The sequence below is a fragment of the Schizosaccharomyces osmophilus genome, chromosome 1, assembly GCF_027921745.1.
Source record: "Schizosaccharomyces osmophilus chromosome 1, complete sequence".
Classification (NCBI taxonomy): Eukaryota; Fungi; Ascomycota; class Schizosaccharomycetes; order Schizosaccharomycetales; family Schizosaccharomycetaceae; genus Schizosaccharomyces; species Schizosaccharomyces osmophilus.
This window is the reverse complement of record NC_079238.1, coordinates 3,731,353-3,754,825: the sequence shown is the minus strand read 5'-3', so window position 1 is coordinate 3,754,825 and position 23,473 is coordinate 3,731,353. Positions and strand designations below refer to the sequence as shown.

Here is a 23,473-nt window from a genome sequence, read left to right as displayed (position 1 = left end):
AACAAAAGACAAAAGAAAGACATGAAGAAAACAGTGTACAAATCAGCTTCATCAAATGTATTGAGCTTCAGGTAAGGAATATCATCGAGCAAACCAGATAGACCATATTCCTAAGCAAAAAGAAGCATATCAGGAGACACCCTTGCGAGATTTAATAAGAACCTTTTAACGGGAAAAGAGAAATTACAATACACCGTAACACGATTCGTACGAATAAACTTGGATTCCTTTCACATATTTTCCCTGGCGAACAAAAAGAGTACAGAAACTTAATATTAGAATGATAAAAAAGATGATCAATAGATGGTATATAAAGGTTCTAAAAAAACCATGTATATATTAATTATCACGGACCAGCCGTGAAAAAAATTATAAGAAATAACCGAGATAGTATGAAGCCCTGCATTTAACTGACCATTGATTCGGTAGGGGAGGCAACTTCGGTAGAGCTAGATTCCGGATTGGCAGGGATTGATTCATTTTGCTCTTGATGACTATCTTGAGTCATCGATCTAGGAGAAGAAGAGGGAGTTTCAAAACCGTTTACATCTGAAGTCCCTAACCAAGTTGGAAGTTTCCAGACAGTAGCGGAGACACTTCGAATAGAAATAGGTTTCTTTTCCCATTTTCGACAAGGTTTGCCAGATCTGTCGAGGGCTCGCAAACCCGCATTTATCAAATTAGCATTTGCCTTGGGAGCAGAACGAGAAGCAGCTTGCGTAGGAGTCACGCTTCCAGAAGAGGGATGGGAAGGACCATTCGTTTCTTCAATGGTTGTGCCTTGACGTTCCTTTTCGGCCTTTTCTCTTCGCCTAATGGCTCTAGGACCCATTCCATAAGGAGCCCTGGGCTTTTTCAGCTGTGCAAGTTTGTCTTGTGTTTTCGATGCTTGGGTCGGCGAAGAAGTGCGGGAGCTATCTTTTTCTTTCAGAGAATCTAAGGTGTCTCGAAATCGCTCAGAAGGAAGTCTGAGATGTAAAACCAGTGTTTCTGACATAGTTGCTAGAGACTAGAGGGAGAGAGAACCTAGAAGGAAAAAAAGGTTTTTTATGGATATGCTTTCGTATTGAAAAATTGTCCAACGATATAAGCAGAGAAGCAAAACAAACCTCTCACTTGAAAAGACAGCAATGGAAGACACTTATTCGATCAACAGTTTGGATAGAAAAGGTTCTTTTGTTGGTCTCAAAAGGAAATAATTCAGAAAATATATAAGGAAAGATAAAAAAGCAAAACCTAAGTCTTTTTTCGATTCAATCGAATTTCAAAAGAGATATTTCTTTAACCTTACTTTTAAAGAAATTTTTTCTTCAATATACTTTTCCCAAACCTTTCAAGCAGTTCAAATTCTTCTTTGCTGATGATGTGTAGAGAATTCGACTTGCTGGGCTTGTCAAGTCTTGGAATATACGCAAGCTGTTGGACATTTGTGTCCTCCCATGTTTGTTGTCATGTTGGTATTCCCGCCTTCTTCTGGTCATCCGAGTGTGTCTCGCATAAAATTTCGTATAACGAACACTGCATCCCAATACGGGTTATAGTGAATCTAACACTGGTATGAATTACGAGATTTAGGGAAGAAAAAAGGTAGATGTAGCAGAAATTAGTTTATGTTTATTGAATTCTGTTTTTTGACTGTTAGGCTGAGAGGTTGAACCTATATTGCAATAGGATAGAAAGGAATACTACTTTTACGAGGTATTAAAAGTCTATGAATTGATAGAAGTAAAAATGTTGGAAGACTGAAAACAAAAGATTGGTTTGTTTGCTGGTGTCCTTGTGAAGATATCTAACATAGTGTCCTTTTCATAGCTAGAACATAGCTAGAAATCAATGAAATAAAAGAAAGATACACAATGGAAATGATTCTACAAGTCTCGATATATATGTAGAATATGTATACTTAGTGGGATGAGTTTTATTAACGATACAAAAAAAGCGCTTTTTTTTTGTAGTGCAGTCATAAAAAAACGGTCCGTTAACTGACAATACATCGGTAAAGAAGAAAAATTAAGGAGAAAAAGGGCGAGCAGTAGGCTTGCTTGGTCCAAATATTTGAGAAGCCAATTCACCAGCACGAATGGCAGTCCAACTAAGCAAGGTTTCACCAATACCGTGCTGATACGTTGAGATGCCAATAACAAAAAGACGGCTGTTTTTGGAAGGAGTGTTTTCAACGAGGTAGTTTTCAGCGATACGAATATCGTGGGAATGGGGAAAGATGGGAGAAAGGATGGTTTCGTAAGATGCATGGTTGTAACCAGTGGCTAAATAAATGACATCGAATTTTTGAGTGATCTTTTTTTCAATACCATCCAGTTTGGAGGCCAGGGTAACGAGTATGTGATCTTGTTTTTGTTCCACGGAATCCACATAGGTGGCATTCAAGAAGTTGTGGCAGGCCTTGCCGTATTTGAGTTTTTGCATGTATTGTTCACGATACATGTCCTCAAGCAATTCTTCTTTGACGACTCCGTAATTTGTGGTATGGCCGTTTCTCAAGCCCTGTATACGGGTTTGTTCAGGGAGATTGTACCACCAGTGAGAATTATGGCTATCAAAATATAACGAGTTGACAAAGGGACTGGAATCACTGGGGATAAGAGACAAATTGCGGAAAGCCAAGGTAAGAGGAAGCTTGGAATCAATGATGTTATGGCTGTGATTCCAAATTTCCGCAGCGGATTGACCAGAACCGATGACAAGTACCCCATGCTTAGCCGAACGAAGCTTGCGCTGGCTGTCGTCAAACATAAAGCCGCTTGAATGGATAACTTGGGGACTTTGTAACGAGGAAAAAGGCTTGGGAATATTTGCTTGACCGCCCGTAGCTACAATGACATTTTTGGCGATTTTTTGGTGATCGCCATAAGTGATACGATACAAATCTAAAGACTGATCGTACTCTAATTTGGTTACGTTTGCACCGTACTGCACATAGTCCTTGAAATGGCCAGCTGCCCAGCAAAGGTAATCATGGAATTCATAGCGAGAGGGTTCCAAGGTCGATAAGTTTAAGAAGCTGGAAAATCTTTCATCGCCATTCTGATGCAGATAATTCAAAAATGAAAAGTAAGAAGTTGGATCACGTGGTGTAGCCAAATCCTTTACAAATGAAATTTGCATATTCGATCCTGGAATCAGCATGCCTGAATGCCAAGAAAACAAGGGCGACTTTTCCAAAACACAAACCTTTTTGTTACGCAAAGGTTTTTCGGAATGGTCATGGAGAGCCACCATCAGAGAAAGCGATGCCGGTCCAAATCCGATGATTGCCAAATCCAAAGTTTCTTCTGTTCCCTTTACGAATGTCATTCTTGTAAATAAACGAACGATACCAAAATCCAAAACGATTCTACGACGATTCAAAAAATTAAAACACCGAAAAGCAAGGGAAAAGAAAGAAAACAAGTCTTTTATTTGTTCTTTTTCCTAAAACAATTAACCAAGCCAAGTCAAGTTAAGTTAAGTTAAGTTAGGTTACGCCAATCTAATCCAAACCAAACCAAACCGAGCCGAAGAGTTTCCAAGCACACACGTTAACAAATTGTTCAGATGGATGAAACAAGATATGCACCCAAAACTACTTCCCTTTATAGTACACTATTTCGTGTAATATAACAAAAAGAAGATTTAGTGGAATGGAAATATACTGATATATATAGGTAAGTATGCTACCACCAAGTTACATTGCTCGTCGTTGTATGTACGACAACGGTTTGTTACGTAACCGATCCGATCAGATAAAAATTACCCGATCAGATACGGAAGGTTTGTTTATGGCTCAGCCAGACAAAGGGGAAATGAACAAAAAGGAAGAATTTCGTATGAATAACTTGAAACGGCAGTCAAGTTTTTCTATAGAACGGCTAAAGAACTCACGCAATGGACGCTCGTTACGTCTTCATGAGGAGACGTTCAAATCAGTTGTGACGGGTGAAATTTTTTTCATCAAACCACTTTACAGCAAACTTCCAAACATTACTTTTTCGAGAAAAAAAAACTAAAATAAGAACAATAATGAAAGAAAAGAAATAAAAACATAAAAGGAAAAACAAATAAAATGATTATTTATCAGATGAAAGAGAAATTTTAGCATATCATAAACGTAGGTAGCACTCAAGGAACAGCGAGCGATGATGGCCTCAAAGTAGACGATTGGTTTCGTTGGAAAGTCCTAGTAAAAGCTTTAAACATTTCTGTTGGATCTGCTTTTTCGGTTGATCTCGAGGGAAAGCAAGAGAAACACTCGAACAAGGCTATAGAGAAAAGGATACGTAATTTTCGACTTTTACTTCATCCGACTCGATCGAGCAAGCCGTATGGACATTTGTTTCTGTCCACATTTCAATTCCCGTTACAAAAGACCTTTTCGATAGAATTGCGTGTTTGTTTATGTGCCAAGTAACAAGGTTATCAGATCATATATAGTTACCCGCATCACACATCTTTTCGCAACACACTGTCTATTACCAACGCTTTGCACAGCTTTGGTTTTTTCTTTTTGGAATTCCCTTTTTTCTTGATTTCTTTTGATTGATTTCGGATCTTTCATCTTTTAGCTCGAGCTAGTTTTCATGGTACATACGGTAAATGACCAGATTCAACTTAGTGAGATTTCACACTTAGGGCCATCTCGATGCCCTCAGACTTCCCCTTCTTTTCAGGTCAAGAGCTATCCATTCGATGCTTCCTTTTCCTTTTCTCGCTTTGTTGAATTATGGCATTGGCTCTTTTCTGGGCTAATTGGATCTGAAACCGCGTTTGTGGTATTTCCAAACTACGTCCCTTGCAATGGTTTAGAAACGATTCAACATGAAAGCTATATATCATTGAATGCCGAACTCCAACCGTTCCCCCTTTCACATTTAGCTTCCAACAAAATCCATTGCGCTGTGTTTCGTTCTGATCATGAGTGCTCTCGTGAACAACCGGCTTCATGGAGTAATTCCGCTTTCAATTCCTTTCTCAGTGGCTTTTCTGACTTAATGTCATTCCGCAATCCTAGTTTTGACATTGATGTTACTTTTGTATATTCTCCCTCTTCTCTAACTTTGCGTTGGGATTGCCAACGATTCTCTTCAGAAATCGCAGACTACATTTTCAAAATGATCCTTCACAAAGGAAAAAACGAAAGTTTACCTTTGTCTCTTCTAAATCCAGATCCTGTAGATCACCTAGGTTCGAAAGACTCCAACCAAATCACCGGTAACTCGAACCATTACTTACATGGATGCTTCTATCACAATGTCCTTTCGAACCCGACTCAAGAAGCTCTCAACTTTGTTTATTCCCATAATGATTCTTTTTCTGATTCTACGTCTTTTACGTTTCAAGAGCTTCATTCTTTTGCATTCACCATCTCAAAGTCCATTCCTTTTCATAATAAAGTTGTCCCTATCATGATTCCCCATTCTCCAAGTCTTTTCATCGCCATCTTGGCCGTCCTGTACAGCTCAAATGCATACTGTCCCATAGACGTGGAAACAATCCCGGAACGAGTTCAGTTCATATGCAAAGATACAGATGCAAGCTTGGCAATTGCTGATCCAGCACTTGCAGAAAGATTCTCTACCAATGTGGAATTATTACAGCTTTCCGACCAGAGTCTTCCCAACCTAAAGACACCTGATCCCTTGCCATCCATTTGCTTTGCCTCTTCTCCAGACTCTACCGCATATGTGCTATATACGTCCGGATCTACTGGGACCCCCAAAGGTGTTCCAATCACCCATAGATCAGCCGTCAATTCTATCTTTTCTCACTCTTTTCTTTATCCAAAATTTGGTGTATCACGAGGCGATAAATGGCTCCAATTTGCAAATGTAACTTTTGATGTTTCGGTTTATGAGATCTTTGGTAATTGGAACATGGGACTTTCTTTAGTTACCTCAACCAGGCAAAATCTTGTCGGGTGTTTAGAATTTTTAATCCACGATTTTGAAATCACCGCGCTGGAGCTAACACCAACCGTTGCTAACGTAATTTCCGTCGAAGAAAATATTCCCTTACTAAAGAATGTCCGTATGTTGCTTTCCATTGGAGAGCTTTTAACAAAACGTGTAATCGATTTTTGGGATAATCGACTTGTTAACGCATACGGCCCGACGGAGGCTGCCATACATGTTACTCTTAATGCTTCTCAAAGGTTTACTTCTGTATATTTGGTTGGCTCTCCCTTAATTGCTGCAATGCTTTGCATTTGTGACACGCAACCCGACTCATCAAGCTACCCTATTAGTGAGGATGGGTTCCTTGGGGAAGTTTGTATCGCTGGTCCTCAGCTTTCCCGAGGATATCTGAATAGAGAAGAATTAAATGTAAAAGCTTTCACTACTGCATTTGATCGCAATGGCCGATCTTATTCCATATATAGAACGGGTGATTGTGGCCGAATTATAAACGGCCGTCTTTACATTTATGGTAGGATCAGTGGTGACATGCAAGTGAAGATAAGGGGGAGAAGAGTGGAGTTAGGAGAAATTGAATCCAAATTGGCACCCGCTGCTCAATCTTTAGCCGTGGAGAAAATTGATGAGCGTCTGGTAGCCTTTTTTGTCGGAAGTGAACAAAACGTTAAAAATCAAGCTGAGACAAATCTGCAAGCTTGGATGAGACCAACAGACTATGTATCCGTTGAAAGTCTTCCTTATCTTCCTAGCGGTAAAACGAACCGTAAAGCCTTGAAATCCCTATTTTCTACGCAACCAACCAAGGAACAAAACGCTTCTTTATCAAATCAAAAGGAAGAAGTGGTCTCAACTGTTGTTAGAGATCATTATCATCACAAACATAACGAATATCCTAATGTTAATCGGTTTACTTCGATTTTCGAGTTAGGCTATGATTCCTTAGATGCAGTACAGTTATCACGCTCTTTCTCCAAGTTAGGCTATAAAGTATCTTTGTCAAAGTTGCTTTCATCACACATTGTTGAAAGCATTGCCGAAGGGTTAGTTGCGATAAATTCTTCCAAGGATAAGCGTGCCGTACAAGCTGAATCGAGCATGTGTACTGATCTCCAAAAAGGAATGCTTTACGAATCTTTAATAAAGAATGGAGAAGTTTACGTAAACCATGATGTGCTGAAAATTAATGCCTCTGCTAAAGACGTTGAAAAGGCTTGGCATCAAGTATTAAAATCTCACTCGTTGTTGAGAAGTTCATTTCATCTAGATGATAGGGAAGGTTTTATTCTTCGTATAAATCAAGAGGTCTCACCAGTTCTCGTATATTCCGAGCATCCATTCACTGAAACTCAAAAGCATTTTGAAAACTTTCGATTCACTGAGGAGTTTTTTAGTCGTGGGCCATTGGATGCTGTAATAATACACAATTCCAGCGAATGTTATTTAAGCATCATATGGCACCATGCCCTCTATGACGGTTGGTCTTTGGATGTCATAAGACAACAACTTGAATTGTTGTTAAAAAAGGGACCATTACCTATTTACTCACAGTTTGGTGAGTACGTACATGAATTATGCCTTACCAAACAGAAATATTTGAAAGAAAACATGCATTTTTGGAAAGAATATCTGAAAAATTCTAATTCGATGAGCTTAAAGCATCACACTACAAGCTTTTCTTCTATATCTGGGGCAACTAAGCTTAAAGCTTTTCACATAGATGATTATTGTAAATCATTGCGTATAACACCTTTATCATTTCTTTTGACAGCATGGTCGGCAGTCATGTCCAAGCATACCGAAAGTCTTGATATGTTAATTGGTACCGTTATATCCGGAAGAATGAACAATTTAATTGAAAATATTGATTACATTGTTGGTCCATGCATGCGAACCCTTCCTGTTAGGATTGAGCTTTCGGAACAGCATTCACATCAGCAAAATTGCCAGAGGACATTGTCAAGTCTAACTTCAATTCTAGATCATACTTCTGTCTCTTTAGCTGATATTCAAGAGTTTCACGAGAATCCAGTTCAACTGAATAGTTTGCTAATTTTACAACAATCCGCTGTCACCCTCGATGATAACATTATTGCATCCATTTCCTCTACTAATAAAACCGAATATCCACTTTTAGTTGAAGTGGATAAGCATGAACATTACGAAATAAAGATTACGGGAAAATTCCAGGATAAATATTTGGAAACATTGGTACACGATTTTCAAAACAGCATCAACAGGACCATTATGCATGCTGACGCTTTATTCACTTTTAATCATATTTCAAATGGTACTGACAATTTAAATGACAATGTTGACGCTCTTGATAACTTTGATGATGTATATGAAAATGAGGATTTAGTAAGGTCTAGCCTGTCAAAGCTTTTGAATAAGTCGTTGCACTCCGTGGACCACTTTGAGAATTTACAGTTATATGGGCTTGACTCTTTGATGCTGCTACGTGTCTTCTCCGATTTACGGAAAAAAGGAATTCAAGATCTGAACTTTTCACAAATCGGATCTTATCCTTCCATAAGTACACTATGTCGAATGGTTAATAAAGGTAAAGCCTCTCCTACTCATGGTAAGAAATCAGTGGAATTCTATAAACCGGAGGACTTGAATAATTCTTTAATTAATGATTCAAATATCGAGGATATATTTCCTTGTTCCCCTATGCAGCTAGCGCTTCTTACCAGCACGGAAAAGAATGGAATGCATTTCTATTACAATAAATTTCTCTTTGACATAGGTGACCAGTCATCTTCAACCGTGTTGGATATTTTTGGAAAGTTAGCTCGTGCATTTCCGATCCTCAGGACCTGCTTTTATTTGACGAACTCTTCCAAATATCCTTACTGCCAAGTCTTACTAAAAAGTTCCAATTTTGCTTTTGAAGAAGCTTCTTATTTGGATAATCGCCTAACTTCTTACGACGTAGAACCCGTTCCGGTCGTTGATTCAGGAAAAGTCCCTCTGCGTCTCCAGTATCTGCGTGGTTATCAAAAGAATTACCTATTAATTTACATGCATCACGTGTTATATGATGCATGGAGTTTCAAAATCATTTTTGATCAACTGGCCAAACTATTTAGAGGAGAACAATTAATTGTTTCACCTTCCATGCGATCCTATATTGAATATTTGCATTTAATTAATGACGAGAAGAAGATGGTTACCTGGAAGCGTATTTTTAATGACTTTAAGCCAGTTCTTTTCCCATGCGGTATGACCTCTGATGAAAAACGAAGTTATGTCAGGCGGGTGCCTCTTAATTACTTAAAATTAAGAGATATATGCTCACAAAATTTGGTTAGCACTTCTTCTTTTTTGCAAGCATGTTGGGCGAAGACGCTTTCGTTGATTACTAGCAACAAAGATATCTGCTTTGGTAATGTTGTAAGTGGACGCAACATTCCAGTAGATGGTGTGGATAGCCTAGCGGGGCCTACCTTTAATTCAATCCCTTTAAGAGTATTCTATTCCAATGATGATAATCAATTCAAGCCGATGCAGAGACTTGAGTCACTAAAAAAGCTGACTAAAAATTTAGAGCTGAGTTCATTAATTGATGTAAGTAAAATGTTGGGATTTTCTCCGAAAGTACCAATGTTTGACACAATACTTATCATACAAAATGGTCCTCTTGATTCAAATTTCGAGAACTGGAAGCTCGTTGAAGAAGAATTGCAAATGGATTTTCAGTATATGTTGGAATTGTATCCAAATGAGGAAGATCAAGCTCTTTCCGTTGTGGCGACTGCAGATCGTCGTATTGTTCATCACGTTTGTGAACTCTTCATCAACATTATAAACTTTTACCTTGATGAAGGTATTGAAAATACTCTCGAAAGTTACTTACAGCTTAAGAAGCATCTTTCAATATACGAATCGGAGAATATTACTGGGTCACATCCAACTAGCCTTCTAGAGTTGCTTGATAGCTCTGTACATGCGTATGCTAATAATAAGGCAATTCGGTATGTTGAAGCCGACGATCAGTTGATGAACATGTCCTATGCTGATTTAAATTTCTTGTCTAACCGTTGGGCAAATTGGTTACTAGCCAAAGGTGTTTCGACAGGTAATACCGTAATTTCTTACATGGAAAAGTCATTCGATCATTACTGTGTTATGCTTGCTTGCATTAAATTAGGTGTGAATTTTTCTTCAGTAAACTCGTCTTTAAGTCATGAAGATTTTGGCAAGTACTTGCGAAATATAAATGCAGGCTTTGTTGTATCTGACATGGAATTTGATGTGAACGATACTGTATGTTTGAGCGTATTCGAATTTGAAAGTCAACTTTCTTTTAGAACTCATACTAGTTTGCCTAAAAGTTACAATCACAATATGCGTTTTTATTTCCCGATCGGGGATACGGAAATGAACGCAGTGTCAATTGATCATCGCTTGTTGCTCCACGCAATTTTGGATTTTTCGAATGCAAGCAAGGTAGACGAAAAGTCTTTATGGCTTCAGTTTGCTTCCAACTCGAATAGCATGCAATTGTTCGACTGTTTTACAGTTTGGATGAAAGGTGCAACTTTAGTGACCGCTTCCCAGAAAACTCTTAGTAATAAACTTCCAAGAGTAATTGTGAGCCAAAATATAACACATCTTAATGTCAACTCTGCATTAGTGTCAAAACTGAACAAGGATGTGACTCAGTCCGTCAAATTATTAATATCGTACGGAGGTAAACTATCATCTAAAATACTGGAATATTGGAATGGAAGACATGTTAGGGTTCATTTAATGAAGAATATGAACTTTCCATGTTTTCTAAATACACATTTCTCAAATAAAACTCGGGATATACTTGGTAAACTGATTGGGTGCTTCAAAGGTCTGATCGTGCATCCCAGCGCTAAAACTATAATTCCAAAATGTGGATTCGGTCAACTTCTCTTAGCTGTAAACGCGGAATTGCTTGGTATTCTTGATCAAAACAAATCTGTTGAAGTATCTAGTGGATCCTTAAATATCTATACTGATTCCGTCGCGCGGTTGTTGCCTGACTCTACATTCCAGCTTGAAGGACTAACGAAAGAAACCGACAGCAATAATTGGGAAGACCTTATTCTTCAGAAAGTTCCGGAGGTGAGACAGGTACATCGCGTTGTTCTTGATAAACCCATGGATTCTTCAATTGCCTTTTTATTAGTTGATATGGGCGTGGAAAAACTTGAAGATTTGAAGAGTCAGCTAATTTATCTGTCTAAACAATCGCCAAATGTTTTGGTACTGATTGGGGATATGCCTTTAGATACTGACGAAAAAGTTGATGAAGCATCTTTGATGGAAAAATATGAGAAAGGTCAATTCATTCATGAATTCAGTATTTTGGATTTACTTCAAAAAAGCAATGTATCTTCCTTTGTTGATGATGTTTCATCTTTGATTTCAAACTTTTTTAAACTTCCTTTGGAGGCTATTAAATTAGAGTCGGAAATTTCCTCACTTGGACTTGATTCCTTAAGCGCAATTCAGCTTTCAAGGACTATGCGGAATCGCTATCAGGCTAAAATTTCTGCTTTAGATCTTTTGGAATGTAATACACTCTTTGATTTATCCCAGAAGCTACAAAAAAGCATCGAAAGCCAACCGCCGGTGGAATGTGATGAAATGATTGACAAATTTTTAGCTGATATCAAAGAGAGTACGAAGCCTCATCTACCTAATCTTCCTAATATTGACTGTGTATTACCGTGTGTTGATTCTCAAAATTCGTTGCTAAGCCAATTTCATTCAAGTGGAGGGAAAACGAATTTGAATTATTTCGTATATCGAATGAAGGATCATGTTATCTTTGGGGACTTTTCCAAGCGATGGGAAATAGCCATTAAGAAGATTTCGATGTTACGCACATACTTCGTATCTATCAATAACCCACGAAGTCCGTTTGCCCAAGTTACCCTTGAAAATATAAACCCTCCATGGCTCTTAAGAGAGCAAACCATTGGGGTTGAGGATGCTGTGTCAACAGCTGTTGGGAATTTAAAACAGGCATTATTATCGGATACTACTAGTATCCCTTATTCCTTGTCTTTTATTAGGACAAATGAAAATGTACACTACTTTATCTTGGTTATGCATCATGCTATCTTCGACGAGCGATCTTTGAATCATACTTTGAGAATTGTGGAGAATGCTTTGGAAGCAGAAGTTGAACTTTCTTCTCACGAAATAATCACTAAAAAAATTCTTGCGTACAAACAACGTTCAATTGAAAGCAAGGAATATTGGATAAAGCAATTAGAAGGTTTTGCTCCAACGTTATTTCCTAATCTGTGCACTAATCGCCATACAGGTGATGCTAGGTCCATCACCTCTAAACCGTCCTCATTTGATATTTTTAAGTTTAGAGAAATATGCGGGAAGCTTAATATAAGTATTCAGGCGTTGGCTCAACTTGCTTGGGCCAAGCTTTTAAGCTCTTACTGCTCTGAGGATTGTATTACTTTCGGTTTGATCCTCTCTGGGCAAACGCTCATGGAGGATGAAAACGATGCTATATTTCCTACATTAACAACCATACCCTATTCGGTAAACGTCTCTGGTAGCGTTGGTGACCTCTTAAAAGACATTCAAGAAAGAAATAAGGGATTTCTAAAATATCAATACACACCAATATCTCAAATTAAAAGATGGCTTAATTTGGGTGGTAATGAAACGTATTTTGACTCACTTTTGTCTGTGCAAGTCGAAGACGATACAGATACACCTTTAGAAATCTTTTCAGATGAAATCGAAAGTCAGTCTTTTCTGGAAAACACTCTTGCTATTGAGTTACGAGTATTGTCTTCAAGCTCTGAAATTGTTTTAAACTCGCTTGACAGAAGTATTCCTAAGCAACATGCACAACTAATAGTCCAGCAATTCGATTGGCTGCTGAACTTGATGGTAAGCCATTTAGATGAAGATATTGGGACACTTGAAAGATTTTTACCTACTACCCTTCTTTCCGTCGTACCTGCCGAAGTTCAGGATTATCCATGTGAAGTTAAATTTTTACACGAATTTGTTGAATATTATGCTCGCAAATTGCCTTCAAGCCTTGCCCTGGAGTTTGCCAATCAGATCCATATAAATGAATACATGTCAACGAAATTTACTTACCAGGAGTTTAATTGCAAAGCTAATCAACTTGCGCGTACCTTGAAAAGGTATGGTTGTAACACCGGAACTATAATTTCCATCTACTTCGATAAATGTATTGAGGCCTTTATTGCTATATTGGCAATCCTTAAAGCAGGCTGCTGTTTCTTAGCTCTCGATGTGACGGCTCCGCTAGAACGTATTAAATTTATCGTTGACGACTCCTCTTCTGGTCTTATCATTTCATCCAAAGATCAATTAGAAAAACTTCGGTCCGCAAATATATCTGTCAACATACTCAATGCCAGTGATCATGGAATTTACGACTCTGATAGTGAAAACTTAACTATTGAAGATTTAGACGAATCAAATTTGGCTTATGTTCTATATACTTCAGGAAGTACTGGAAAACCTAAAGGATGTTGTTTAACGCATAAAAATGTGGTTCAAACTATGATGGCCTTTCAGCAACAATTCTTAGGAAAGTGGAATTCTGACTCACGATTCCTTTCATTCGCGTCTCTGCATTTTGATGTAAGCGTCCTTGAGCAATACTTTAGTTGGAGTACTGGTACTTGTCTTGTAGCAGCTCCCAAAAATTTAATCCTACAGGATATTCCAACTGCTGTTCGCGTTCTTCGAATTACTCATATTGATTTAACACCTTCGTTAGCGTCAATTCTAAATCCTGGCAATGCTCCTTATCTCCAAGTTTTCATTACCGGTGGTGAGCAAATTAGACAGGAGGTTATGGAAATATGGGGAGATACGGGAGTACTTTATAACTTTTGGGGACCCACTGAGCTGACGATCGGAGCCAGTGCTTACCGCGAGTTACCCAAAAATGCTCGAACTTCAAATATTGGACCACCTTTCGCTAATTGTAGTACTTACATTATTTCGCAGAAAACTAATTTGCCAGTCTTATTAGGTGCCATCGGTGAAATCTGCATGGGCGGTAATCAAGTGGCTAAAGGATATTTGAATCTGCCAAAGCAAACTGAAGAGAAATTCCGTTTGTACCACCAATTTAACGACAGGGTATATTATACTGGTGATTTGGGTCGTTTATTGAGTGATGGCTCATTGGAATTCGGTGGACGAGCCGATGACCAGATAAAGCTGCGAGGCCAGAGAATAGAAATAGGAGAGATTAACTCTGTACTAAAAGCTTCTTCTGAAAAAGTTTTGGATGCCTTTACTTTTGCTTTGGATCATCACGCTCTCCATAAGACTCAATTAGTTTCATTTATTCATGTAGGAAGCAATAACAATGTTTCCTTATTTGATTTGGATGAGAACTCTATGGAAACTATTCAAGTTGCGGACGAATATTGCAAGTCTCACCTTGCTACATACATGGTTCCTACATTCCTTGTTCCAATTAATTGGGTTCCTCTTACGCCTACTAATAAGTTTGACAAAAAGAAGGTAGTGGGAGAATTTCAAAAACTTACTCAGAATCAACTATCCAGACTGTATCAAAACAAGAAGACCCAAAATTTGGAGGAAGAAACTTGCGATCCTAAGGTCTTGCAAATAATTGCTAAGTTTTTGAACTTGAGTATATCAGATTTTAAGGCTTCTACATCAATTTTTGAGCTTGGAATAGACTCTATATCCGCTGTTTCGCTCGCAGCTATGTTGAGAGAGAATGGGTATCTTTCGGCTTCTCCAGCCCAATTGTTGAACGCGGTTAGCATATCGAAGATTAGTAAAGCCCTAATTGGTAACTTCTCCAACAAAAAAGTCAGCGATATTCCTGTTAAAACTAAGTTCTATCAAAGCTTTGAACATGCTGATCTCGCTGAAAGTGTTATTCCCTGTCTACCACTTGTTGAAGGTTTATTATTTGAACTGGAAAGAGGTCGGAGAAGTTTATACTTTAATACTTTTACGTTTAAGTTTCGTAGCAAAGAACAAGCAAAAGCGTTCGAAAATGCTCTAATATTTGTTACGAAGAAGTACGAGGTTCTTAGGTCTGCTTTTATTAAGTCCGAAAACGGTTACTTTCAGATAATCTGGAAATCAGAAGTACTCGATACGGTTGGTCATCTTAACATAACAAACTGTATTTCTCCTATAAAGATATTCATCGATTATACGAACGGAATACATCATGTCTCTTTAGAAATGTTTCATGGGATTTATGACGGATGGTCTTTAGACCTTATTTGGAACGACCTTGCTAAATTTAGCCAAAATTGCGAGTTGCCTGAACGTCCTTTATATTCGTTGGCTGTCCTTGAAGTTCTGAAGCAAAGCTCTAATTTGGATTATACTTCGTTCTGGTCAAAGCTCTTTAGGAAGAGGGTTAGTCAACTTCCTCAGTTCAGTGATGAATTACCCGAATCAATGGTTTTTTCGCGTACCTTATCTCTTTCATACCTAAAATTGCAAAACATCTGCAGATCGTCTTTCAAAACATCTTTATCAAGTCTTTTCCTTACAGCTTGGCTATGTTTTCTTAATAGTCATTTTCTTGTTCAGACCGTCGGAACTGTCGTTTCTGGCCGCTCAAATCAAATAAATCATTTGGATGTAATCGGCCCAATGTTTAATACCCTGCCCTTCCCATTTTTCGTAGATAACGAATCGTCCTTCCAAGAGCTCGTCAGTTCAACACAGTCTGTTCTGTCTTCTATGCTTCCCTTTCACCATACACCTCTTAGAGAATTAAAGAAGTCTCTTCAAGTTAAGGATCTCTTCAATGTTTTATTTGTTTACACACAGCATGAGAACAATCCTTTCGATCAAAGTACTAATTGGGATATGGAAATAAAAAGCACCGGCACTGAATTTCCGTTGGCGTTCGAAGTCGAAAAATCGAAAGATGACACGTTAATAATCAATTTAGCAACTTCTTATAAATATGTGGAAAGCCTTGAAACTTCGTCCCTTCTGTCTATGTTTGAAGAATATTTTCTGCAAGTCATAAACGCACCGAAAATGACTTTTGAACCCCAGGAAGCTTCCTGTTTAAATGAAAACGCCTTAATTAAGCACAAGATTCCTGAACATTGGAATTCAGTATTGCAAGTATTAATTGATATAATGTCGGAGAAGGTCAAAGTCTCCGTCGAAGAATTTGAAAAGAATACATACATATACGAGCTGGGTATTGACAGTATTGATTTGATTTGGCTCTCATCGAAGTTTTCAAGCGCAGGATTATCTAAAATTGATTTGAGCCAGTTTATGACTGACCCTAGTTTGTTTCATATGCTGAAGTTGATGAATGAAAACACAACAGCTAATGAACAGTCATTGGAGATTGACATGAGAAAGAATAGCTTAGCGGATGGGATAAAAACTTTATTTAACACCGAGGATTATGAAGACTGTTATATGACTACTCATTTACAAAGGGGATTGTTGGTGGAGACTTTAAATGACTCTTCTCTTTACCAGAATGATGCCATATTCCAAGTCGATTCTTGCATTGATATTGAGCGTCTTAAAGAAGCATGGATTGCAATGATCCATTACAATCCAATCTTGAGAACAAATTTCAAGCTTACAGACGTAGGTAATACCCTAACGGTGGTACAAGTAGTTGAAAATGTTTCTGATTTTGACTATAACTCTCACATTGTCAGGGAAGATTTCTATTTTGATGAACTAAAGGTTGCGAAGGAGTCTCTCAAAGCGAAACGTAATTTTCCCAGTCCATTTGAAACTTGCCCTTACAGGGTTACTTTTTTTAATGTCAAGGACAATCTTTACATGTTTGTTGAAATGCATCATGCTTTATATGACGGTTGGAGTTTGTCCCTAATGTACGATGAGCTGCTATGTCGTTATAATTACCAAAATGTCCCAACACGCAGGCCTTTCAGCCAATTCGTTAAGCAAGTCAATAATATAAGTTTTGACTTAGAATTTTGGTCTACTTATTTGAAGGACTTGAACGTTGTTAGACCTTTGCGACGACTGGGAAATGAAGGAAGGCATACTTGGGGGGCTTATTCTTCAGTTACTTACTCAAAATTGTTAAGTGCTTCTAAGGTATATGGGGTAAGTATTCAGTCTCTGATTTTTTATGCTTGGGGAATCTACTTATCTCGCCTATATCATTCTTCAGATATTATATTTCATACGGTTTTTTCAGGAAGAACTAAATTTGAAGGTGCCGATAACATTCTAGGACCCTGCATGAATACTATACCGGTTAGGATCAAGACTGGAGATCAGAAGAAGGTGTTGAAAAAACTTACGCGTGAATTGATTGAACTTTGGAATCAGCAGCATACTCCACTTTCAATAATTCACTCAAAATACCCACTTCTTCAGAATTTACCTGTGGAAAGTATCCTCGTACATCAACGTTTACCAAAACAGGACGACGGTAATAATGTAATAAAATCCGTTGATGAATCGACCGGTATCAATTATCCTATTGCAATGGAATTTTCAAACACTGAGTCCCAGCTGGAATGGTTTGCCTCAGTAGATACTTCCTTTGTTCCGTTTCAAGGAGCTGAAGATATGGTTAATCAGGTTGATTTAATTTTGAGTCATATCGTAAACGGAAAATTAGCCGCAAATACGACTGAGCCTTCAGATGTACTTTTTTTCCGCGGTTACAAAATAAGATATACCGATTATAAAGAAGCTTTGTTAGGTGCTGACTCTTTAAATTCAGAATCGCGACTTGTTTTGGTTGACAATCAAAAGTCTTTACTGTTCGTTCCTTTTGGTGAAGCCTGTAATCAAGTTTCTTTGCTTTTAACTGATTGTACAAAGAGATCTCTAAAGAGATTAGCAAAGAAATGTCGAACGAAGCTACCACTTTTCCTAATGCCAGACTTCTTAATACCTGTGACAGGCATCTCGGAGTTACCAGAAGAAAAGGTGCATGCTGAGCTTCTTGAATTGTTTAATTCTTTTTCTAGCGAAGATATTCATCAATTAAAGGGCATTTTAGAACTTCACGATGCACGACTTGAATCAGTTCTGATACAAAATTTATCTTCGTCACTTAATATTCCTAGTCATCTAATAAATCGTTCAGTGACATTTATGGAACTAGGATTGGATTCGGTGCATGCGATTAAATTTAGTTCATTGTTGAGAAACAGTGGGGTTCCAGTAACTGTTCCAAATATACTTCAGAACCCTTCAATCGAATTCCTGGCTCATTACATTCTGTTTGAGTTGGAGGATTTTACTGGTGATGACAACGTAGCGGAATTTGGCAACTTACTAAATGCTATTCCGGAAGATTCGTCAATTAAGAAAACCAATATCGCTGATGTCTTCCCTTGCTCTCCTGGTCAATTATATGCTTTGAGCGCATGGAATAATACGAATAAACTGAAGTATTTCACAACCTTCTTTTATTTAAGTAATAGGATGTTGGATATAGAACGACTCAAGGCCGCATGGCAAAAACTCGTGAAAAGCTCGGACGTTCTTCGAACGACATTTGTGAAGTCAACCGATAGAGATTTCGAGATATTGCAGGTTTTGACGCGCCAAGGCAACGCACCTTGGCAACATCAAACAGAAACAGAGAAAGATATTGAAGCAACATCTTTAGCGATTGCTGAAGAGGAAATGTCCTTAAATACTACGCTTCATGAGACGCCGTTGCGAATCAGATCTATTGCCATTGAAGGAAAGTTATTATTAAGTATAAGTATTCACCATGCATTATACGATGGCTGGAGTATTAATATTTTACTCCAGCGTTTATCTCAATTATATGATAATCCAAATTTGGAACCGATTGATGAAAATTCTTCCAAATCAATCGTATCCAAATTGTATAACTCGAAAGCCATTGACTCTGCAAAGAGCTTTTGGAGCAATCACCTGGCGGATTGCCAACCTTGTGGTTTGCCAAAAGTACTAGGTGATTCGTGTAACAAAGATATATCTTTATATCTTCCTAGTGTGTTTGACGCTAATTCTCTTTTAAAGAAAGCCCAGTCTATGAACGTTAGTTTACAGAGCATGGCGTTTACGGCTTTTGCGTGCGTCTTAAATAATTGGACTAAACAATACGACTTGACATTTGGTGTATATGTATCTGGAAGGTCCTTGAATATTGCGAATGCAGAATCCGTGTTGTACCCGCTTTTCAATGTCATACCTTTGAATGTCAATATGGGTAACAAATCTATTTCAACGCTTGTAAAAGATATTCAAAGTTTCATTATTCAGACGTCTGGTGTTTTACAGCAGTTGAGCGTCAAGGACCATCCTAAACCTGGACTGGTTGACATAACAATCAACTTTTTTTCCGGCGCTGAAGCTATGGATTCGAGTATATTCACTCCTTATGAATTGAAGACGAAGCCACGTTGTGATAAATCGCGCAAGATCGTCAGTAGCACTATAGATGGATGCGACGTTTTAAATAATCCTGCGCCTAAGTTGGATTTCGAATTGGCTGTTCGCAACGGAAGGTTGGATTTGGGAATATTTACCCATTCCTCCATATTGTCGGAGAGCAATTCGGAAAGATTTGTTACAGATTTTCTTACAGCGTTAGATGGTTTCTAAATTGTATTGTAATTAACGAAGAACCAATGATAATATTAATTTATGGTTAAACACTTTGGCTAAACAAGGACAAGAATAGCGTGCTAAAAGACGTAGCAATATTTATTTAATTAGTAACTTGCATTTTAAATGTACAGATATGATATCTTAAAATAAGTAGCTTTAAATTTTGTGATTTTTAGTAAATAGGCGAGGAGCAATATTCATAGACATCAATTCTTGGAAAAGTAGCTTAGCGGCATAAGGAAGATAGATTTGACTAAATCTCGTGCGATTTTGACAAGAACGGCATTCATAAGAGTTCTTTTTATAACTTGCAATAGCTACCAAGCCACATAAATCGCAGGCCACGACTCTATAAGCATCTGAACAGTCAAACAAACGCTCTCGCATAACACTACTGCATCCATGGGAAATTTGACAATCTCGTTCCATTTCACCGAAACGTAAACCACCATCTCGGGAACGTCCTTCAACTGGTTGTCGGGTTAAAATCTGCACTGGTCCTCTAGCACGAGCGTGAATTTTATCATCCACCAAATGCTTTAAACGTTGGTAATACGTTGGGCCGAGGAATACTTGCGAGACTAGCTTTCTTCCGGTATGGCCATGATACATAACTTCAAAACCACGAGACTGAAAGCCATGAGAACGCAGAAGTTTTGAAACCGCTTCTACAGTAACATCAGTAAAAGGTGTAGCATCACCTTCAAAACCTGACAAGGCAGATACTTTGCTTAGTTGACATTCGATTAAATGTGCAACCGTCATTCGAGATGGAATAGCATGAGGATTAATGATGACATCAGGCACAACACCTTGTGCTGAGAAAGGCATATCTTCATGTCTATAAGTCATACCAATTGTACCTTTCTGACCGTGTCGAGAAGCAAACTTATCACCAATTTGAGGAACTCTGGTACTGCGCATTCTGACCTTGACGAATTTGAGACCTTCTTGATTTGTAGTTACCAATACTTGATCTACAATACCACTTTCAGTACTACGAAGTGGAGTTGAAACATCACGTTTAGCATGCAACTGAGTTCGTTGCCCCATTTCTTCATTGTCCACGGGTATTGGTGCTGTTTTTCCGATAATTATATCATCTCCTGATACACGAGTTCCAGGAGCGATTAGACCGTCATCTTCAAGTTTGTCATAAGTACCATGCTTCATTCGAAGAGTGGTAGATCTAGCGGGACGTTCAAACTCTTCCATGACAGTCATACCAATTTTCTTTTCTTGATCTGTATAGGTTCGGTAAAAGATACTGCGGAATAAACCACGATCAATACTAGCTTGGTTCATAATGATAGAATCTTCTTGATTATAACCACTGTAACACAAAATGGCAACGATAGCATTCTGACCAGCAGGTAGCTCTCGGAATTTAAGATATTCCATAGATCGAGTTGTTGCCAATGGCTTTTGAGGATAATACAAAATGTTTGCCATTGTATCCATTCTAACTTGGTAATTGGTCAAGTAAACACCCATAGCTTGCTTACCCATTGCTGACTGGTAAGTATTACGAGGCGACTGATTGTGGTCTGGGAAAGGAATGATGCTTGCTAGAATACCAAGGATCATCGCCGGATGAATTTCGCAATGGGTATAAGTATGCACGTGGGGATTAGGAGCAGGTTTTACTCTTTGAGCCGGATCTAATTCTTCTTTTACTTCGTAGCCTGCATTCATTTGGCGAGAAGCTTCAAGGTCTTCCGGAGTCATAGCAATCATTACTGTTTCCTCTTCTTCGGCATCCAAATATTCAATCAATCCACTTGAAACCAAAGCAGTCCAGCCAAATTTTTGTTCTGGATCAATATCGAAACGGTCACGATCCTCAATTAATTGCTGAACGTGTTCTTTACGGATAGAGAGTTCTCCTCTGGTTTCGCTATTAGGATCGTTATCGACAATAAATAATGGACGACAAATACGGCCAGCATCAGTAAACAGCCGAAGCTCCTTTTCCCTAATATCTCGAACAATGCTAACTTCCGCTGAAATATCTAGACGCCGACGCAAACTTCTCAAAGTGTCTGTCAAGTGAGCAGGGTCACGATGCACACCCAACCAAACACCGTTAACAAACACTTTAGTAGCATTCGGAGATGCCGAAGGATTATAGTCTTCTAAGCTTTCCAAACCCCATTCTTCCAAAAATTCAATGATAGGTGCAGCCGGTGAACCGACTGAAACGTAACTCATAAGTGCCAAATTCTTTACCAAGCCGCATGCTTGTCCCTCTGGTGTTTCAGCTGGACAAACCATACCCCAATGGGTATTGTGAAGTTGACGGGGTTTTGCAAGTTTACCATCTCTCCCAATAGGAGTGTTGGTTCGACGCAAATGAGATAGGGTAGAGGCAAATGTATATCTATTAAGGACTTGTGAAACACCGACTCTGTTCATCATGCTTCTCTTTTGATCACCCCAGTTACCGGTTGCTAAAGAATAACGTAAACCGTTAGTTATTGTATTGGATTTCACAGCCAAAGTAAGATTAAACTCGCGGTTGGTTTCGACACATTTCTGCATGTACTTATAAACATCACGAGTCATTTTTCTAAAGAGCATTCTAAACAAAGATGCTAGCAAAGGACCAGCAAGATCTAAACGCTTTCTTCCAAAATGATCACGATCGTCAGGCTCACGGCGTTCCAGCGCACAAAGAAGCATACGATTAATCATATAACCCAAAAAGAATGCTTTTCTAGTTTCAAAACCTTCCATGGTAGTAATATGGGGTAATAATTCCTTCTGCAGAATATCATGAGCATAACGAAGACGTTTTTCTCGAGTAACACCAGTTGTGCTACCACGTTTACCGATAAAATCTAATGCGATATCTTTGTCTTGAATAACAAAAGCCTCTTCAATGCATGGTTTCATCATTTCCAGCATTTGCAAATCATTTGGATCATAACAGATGTGTTCTAAGATATCACGGTCTGGCACGACACCTAATGCACGGAAGACAATGACGATAGGAATGTCACTACGAATATACGGTAAAGTAGCTCGGATAGTTTGACCGGAATTTTCCGCATTTCGAGCCATTAACTTAATTTGCATAGAAGAAATTAATCGACTGCCCCGTTCAACAGCAGACCGGATTTCGGCAACAAGAGCAATTGGACTAGGAGCAGCTTTACGAAAAACTTGAACGATATTAGCAGCAGACCGTTCCTGTGCAATAATAACCTTCTCTGAACCATTAATAATGAAATACCCACCCTGATCGTATGGGCATTCGTTAAGATCATAAAGCTCGGCATCGCTAACACCATTCAAAATACAAAAGGTAGAGCGTAACATAATAGGAATTTTTCCAATGAAAACCTTTGAAGGGTCTTCATCTTCTTCTTCAACGAGCCATTCTTCCTCACCAATAGGGACGTTTGAGTCAGCAGCCACCATGACCTTTTTACGCATATCCACGTAGAGAGGAGAAGAGTAAGTAAGATTACGAAGTCGAGCTTCTTGTGGGAACATAGTAGTTGTACTGCCATCGGCTTCTGTCATAGTAGGTCTCGAGAGATAAATTTGTCCAAAATTAATTTCGTAACGACGAGTAACATCGCCTTGAGCACCTGTATGCTGAGCATATTGATCCAAAGTCAATGTAGAGTCATCGTCGACAATCTCTTGCATAGTATTTTGGACAAATTCATCGAAAGAGAACAACTGCTGACGAGCCAGCGACGTCTCCTCAAAAAACGACGAGATCACCGTCCAACAATCTTCTTGAGTCAATGTCTCATTGTATTGATCTATTCTCCGTTAGTTAAGCCCTTTTTTTTCCACTTACAATCCTCATAAGACATTCTTTACCGTGATGGCAAACGCAGCAGGGAATGTTGGCGGTGAGGAAAACTTATACTAGGGGAAGGTAAATCGCTCTCAGTTTACGAACACCAGTTTGTCCGTGGCAATCTCTAGTA

At 38.6% G+C, this 23,473-nt stretch overlaps 4 protein-coding genes across 4 annotated transcripts; 1 reads left to right on the top strand and 3 right to left on the bottom strand.

Moving 5' to 3' along the window:
• Nucleotides 1–406: 406 nt before the first annotated feature.
• On the bottom strand, nt 407–997 carry ies4 (Ino80 complex subunit Ies4; the record flags this gene model as incomplete). The annotated part of the gene is made up of 1 exon (XM_056180496.1): nt 407–997. One exon carries the CDS (start codon nt 995–997, stop codon nt 407–409), a length of 591 nt encoding a protein of 196 aa, XP_056036617.1.
• A 1,013-nt stretch (nt 998–2,010) lies between these two features.
• On the bottom strand, nt 2,011–3,315 carry sib2 (ornithine N5 monooxygenase; the record flags this gene model as incomplete). The annotated part of the gene is made up of 1 exon (XM_056180495.1): nt 2,011–3,315. One exon carries the CDS (start codon nt 3,313–3,315, stop codon nt 2,011–2,013), a length of 1,305 nt encoding a protein of 434 aa, XP_056036618.1.
• Nucleotides 3,316–4,577: 1,262 nt separating this feature from the next.
• On the top strand, nt 4,578–19,520 carry sib1 (ferrichrome synthetase Sib1; the record flags this gene model as incomplete). The annotated part of the gene is made up of 2 exons (XM_056180494.1): nt 4,578–10,809; nt 11,077–19,520. The coding sequence occupies 2 exons, from the start codon at nt 4,578–4,580 to the stop codon at nt 19,518–19,520; spliced, it is 14,676 nt and encodes a 4,891-aa protein (XP_056036615.1).
• Nucleotides 19,521–19,682: 162 nt separating this feature from the next.
• rpb2 (RNA polymerase II complex subunit Rpb2) lies at nt 19,683–23,356 on the bottom strand (the record flags this gene model as incomplete). The annotated part of the gene is made up of 2 exons (XM_056180493.1): nt 19,683–23,302; nt 23,341–23,356. The coding sequence occupies 2 exons, from the start codon at nt 23,354–23,356 to the stop codon at nt 19,683–19,685; spliced, it is 3,636 nt and encodes a 1,211-aa protein (XP_056036616.1).
• Nucleotides 23,357–23,473: the final 117 nt, after the last annotated feature.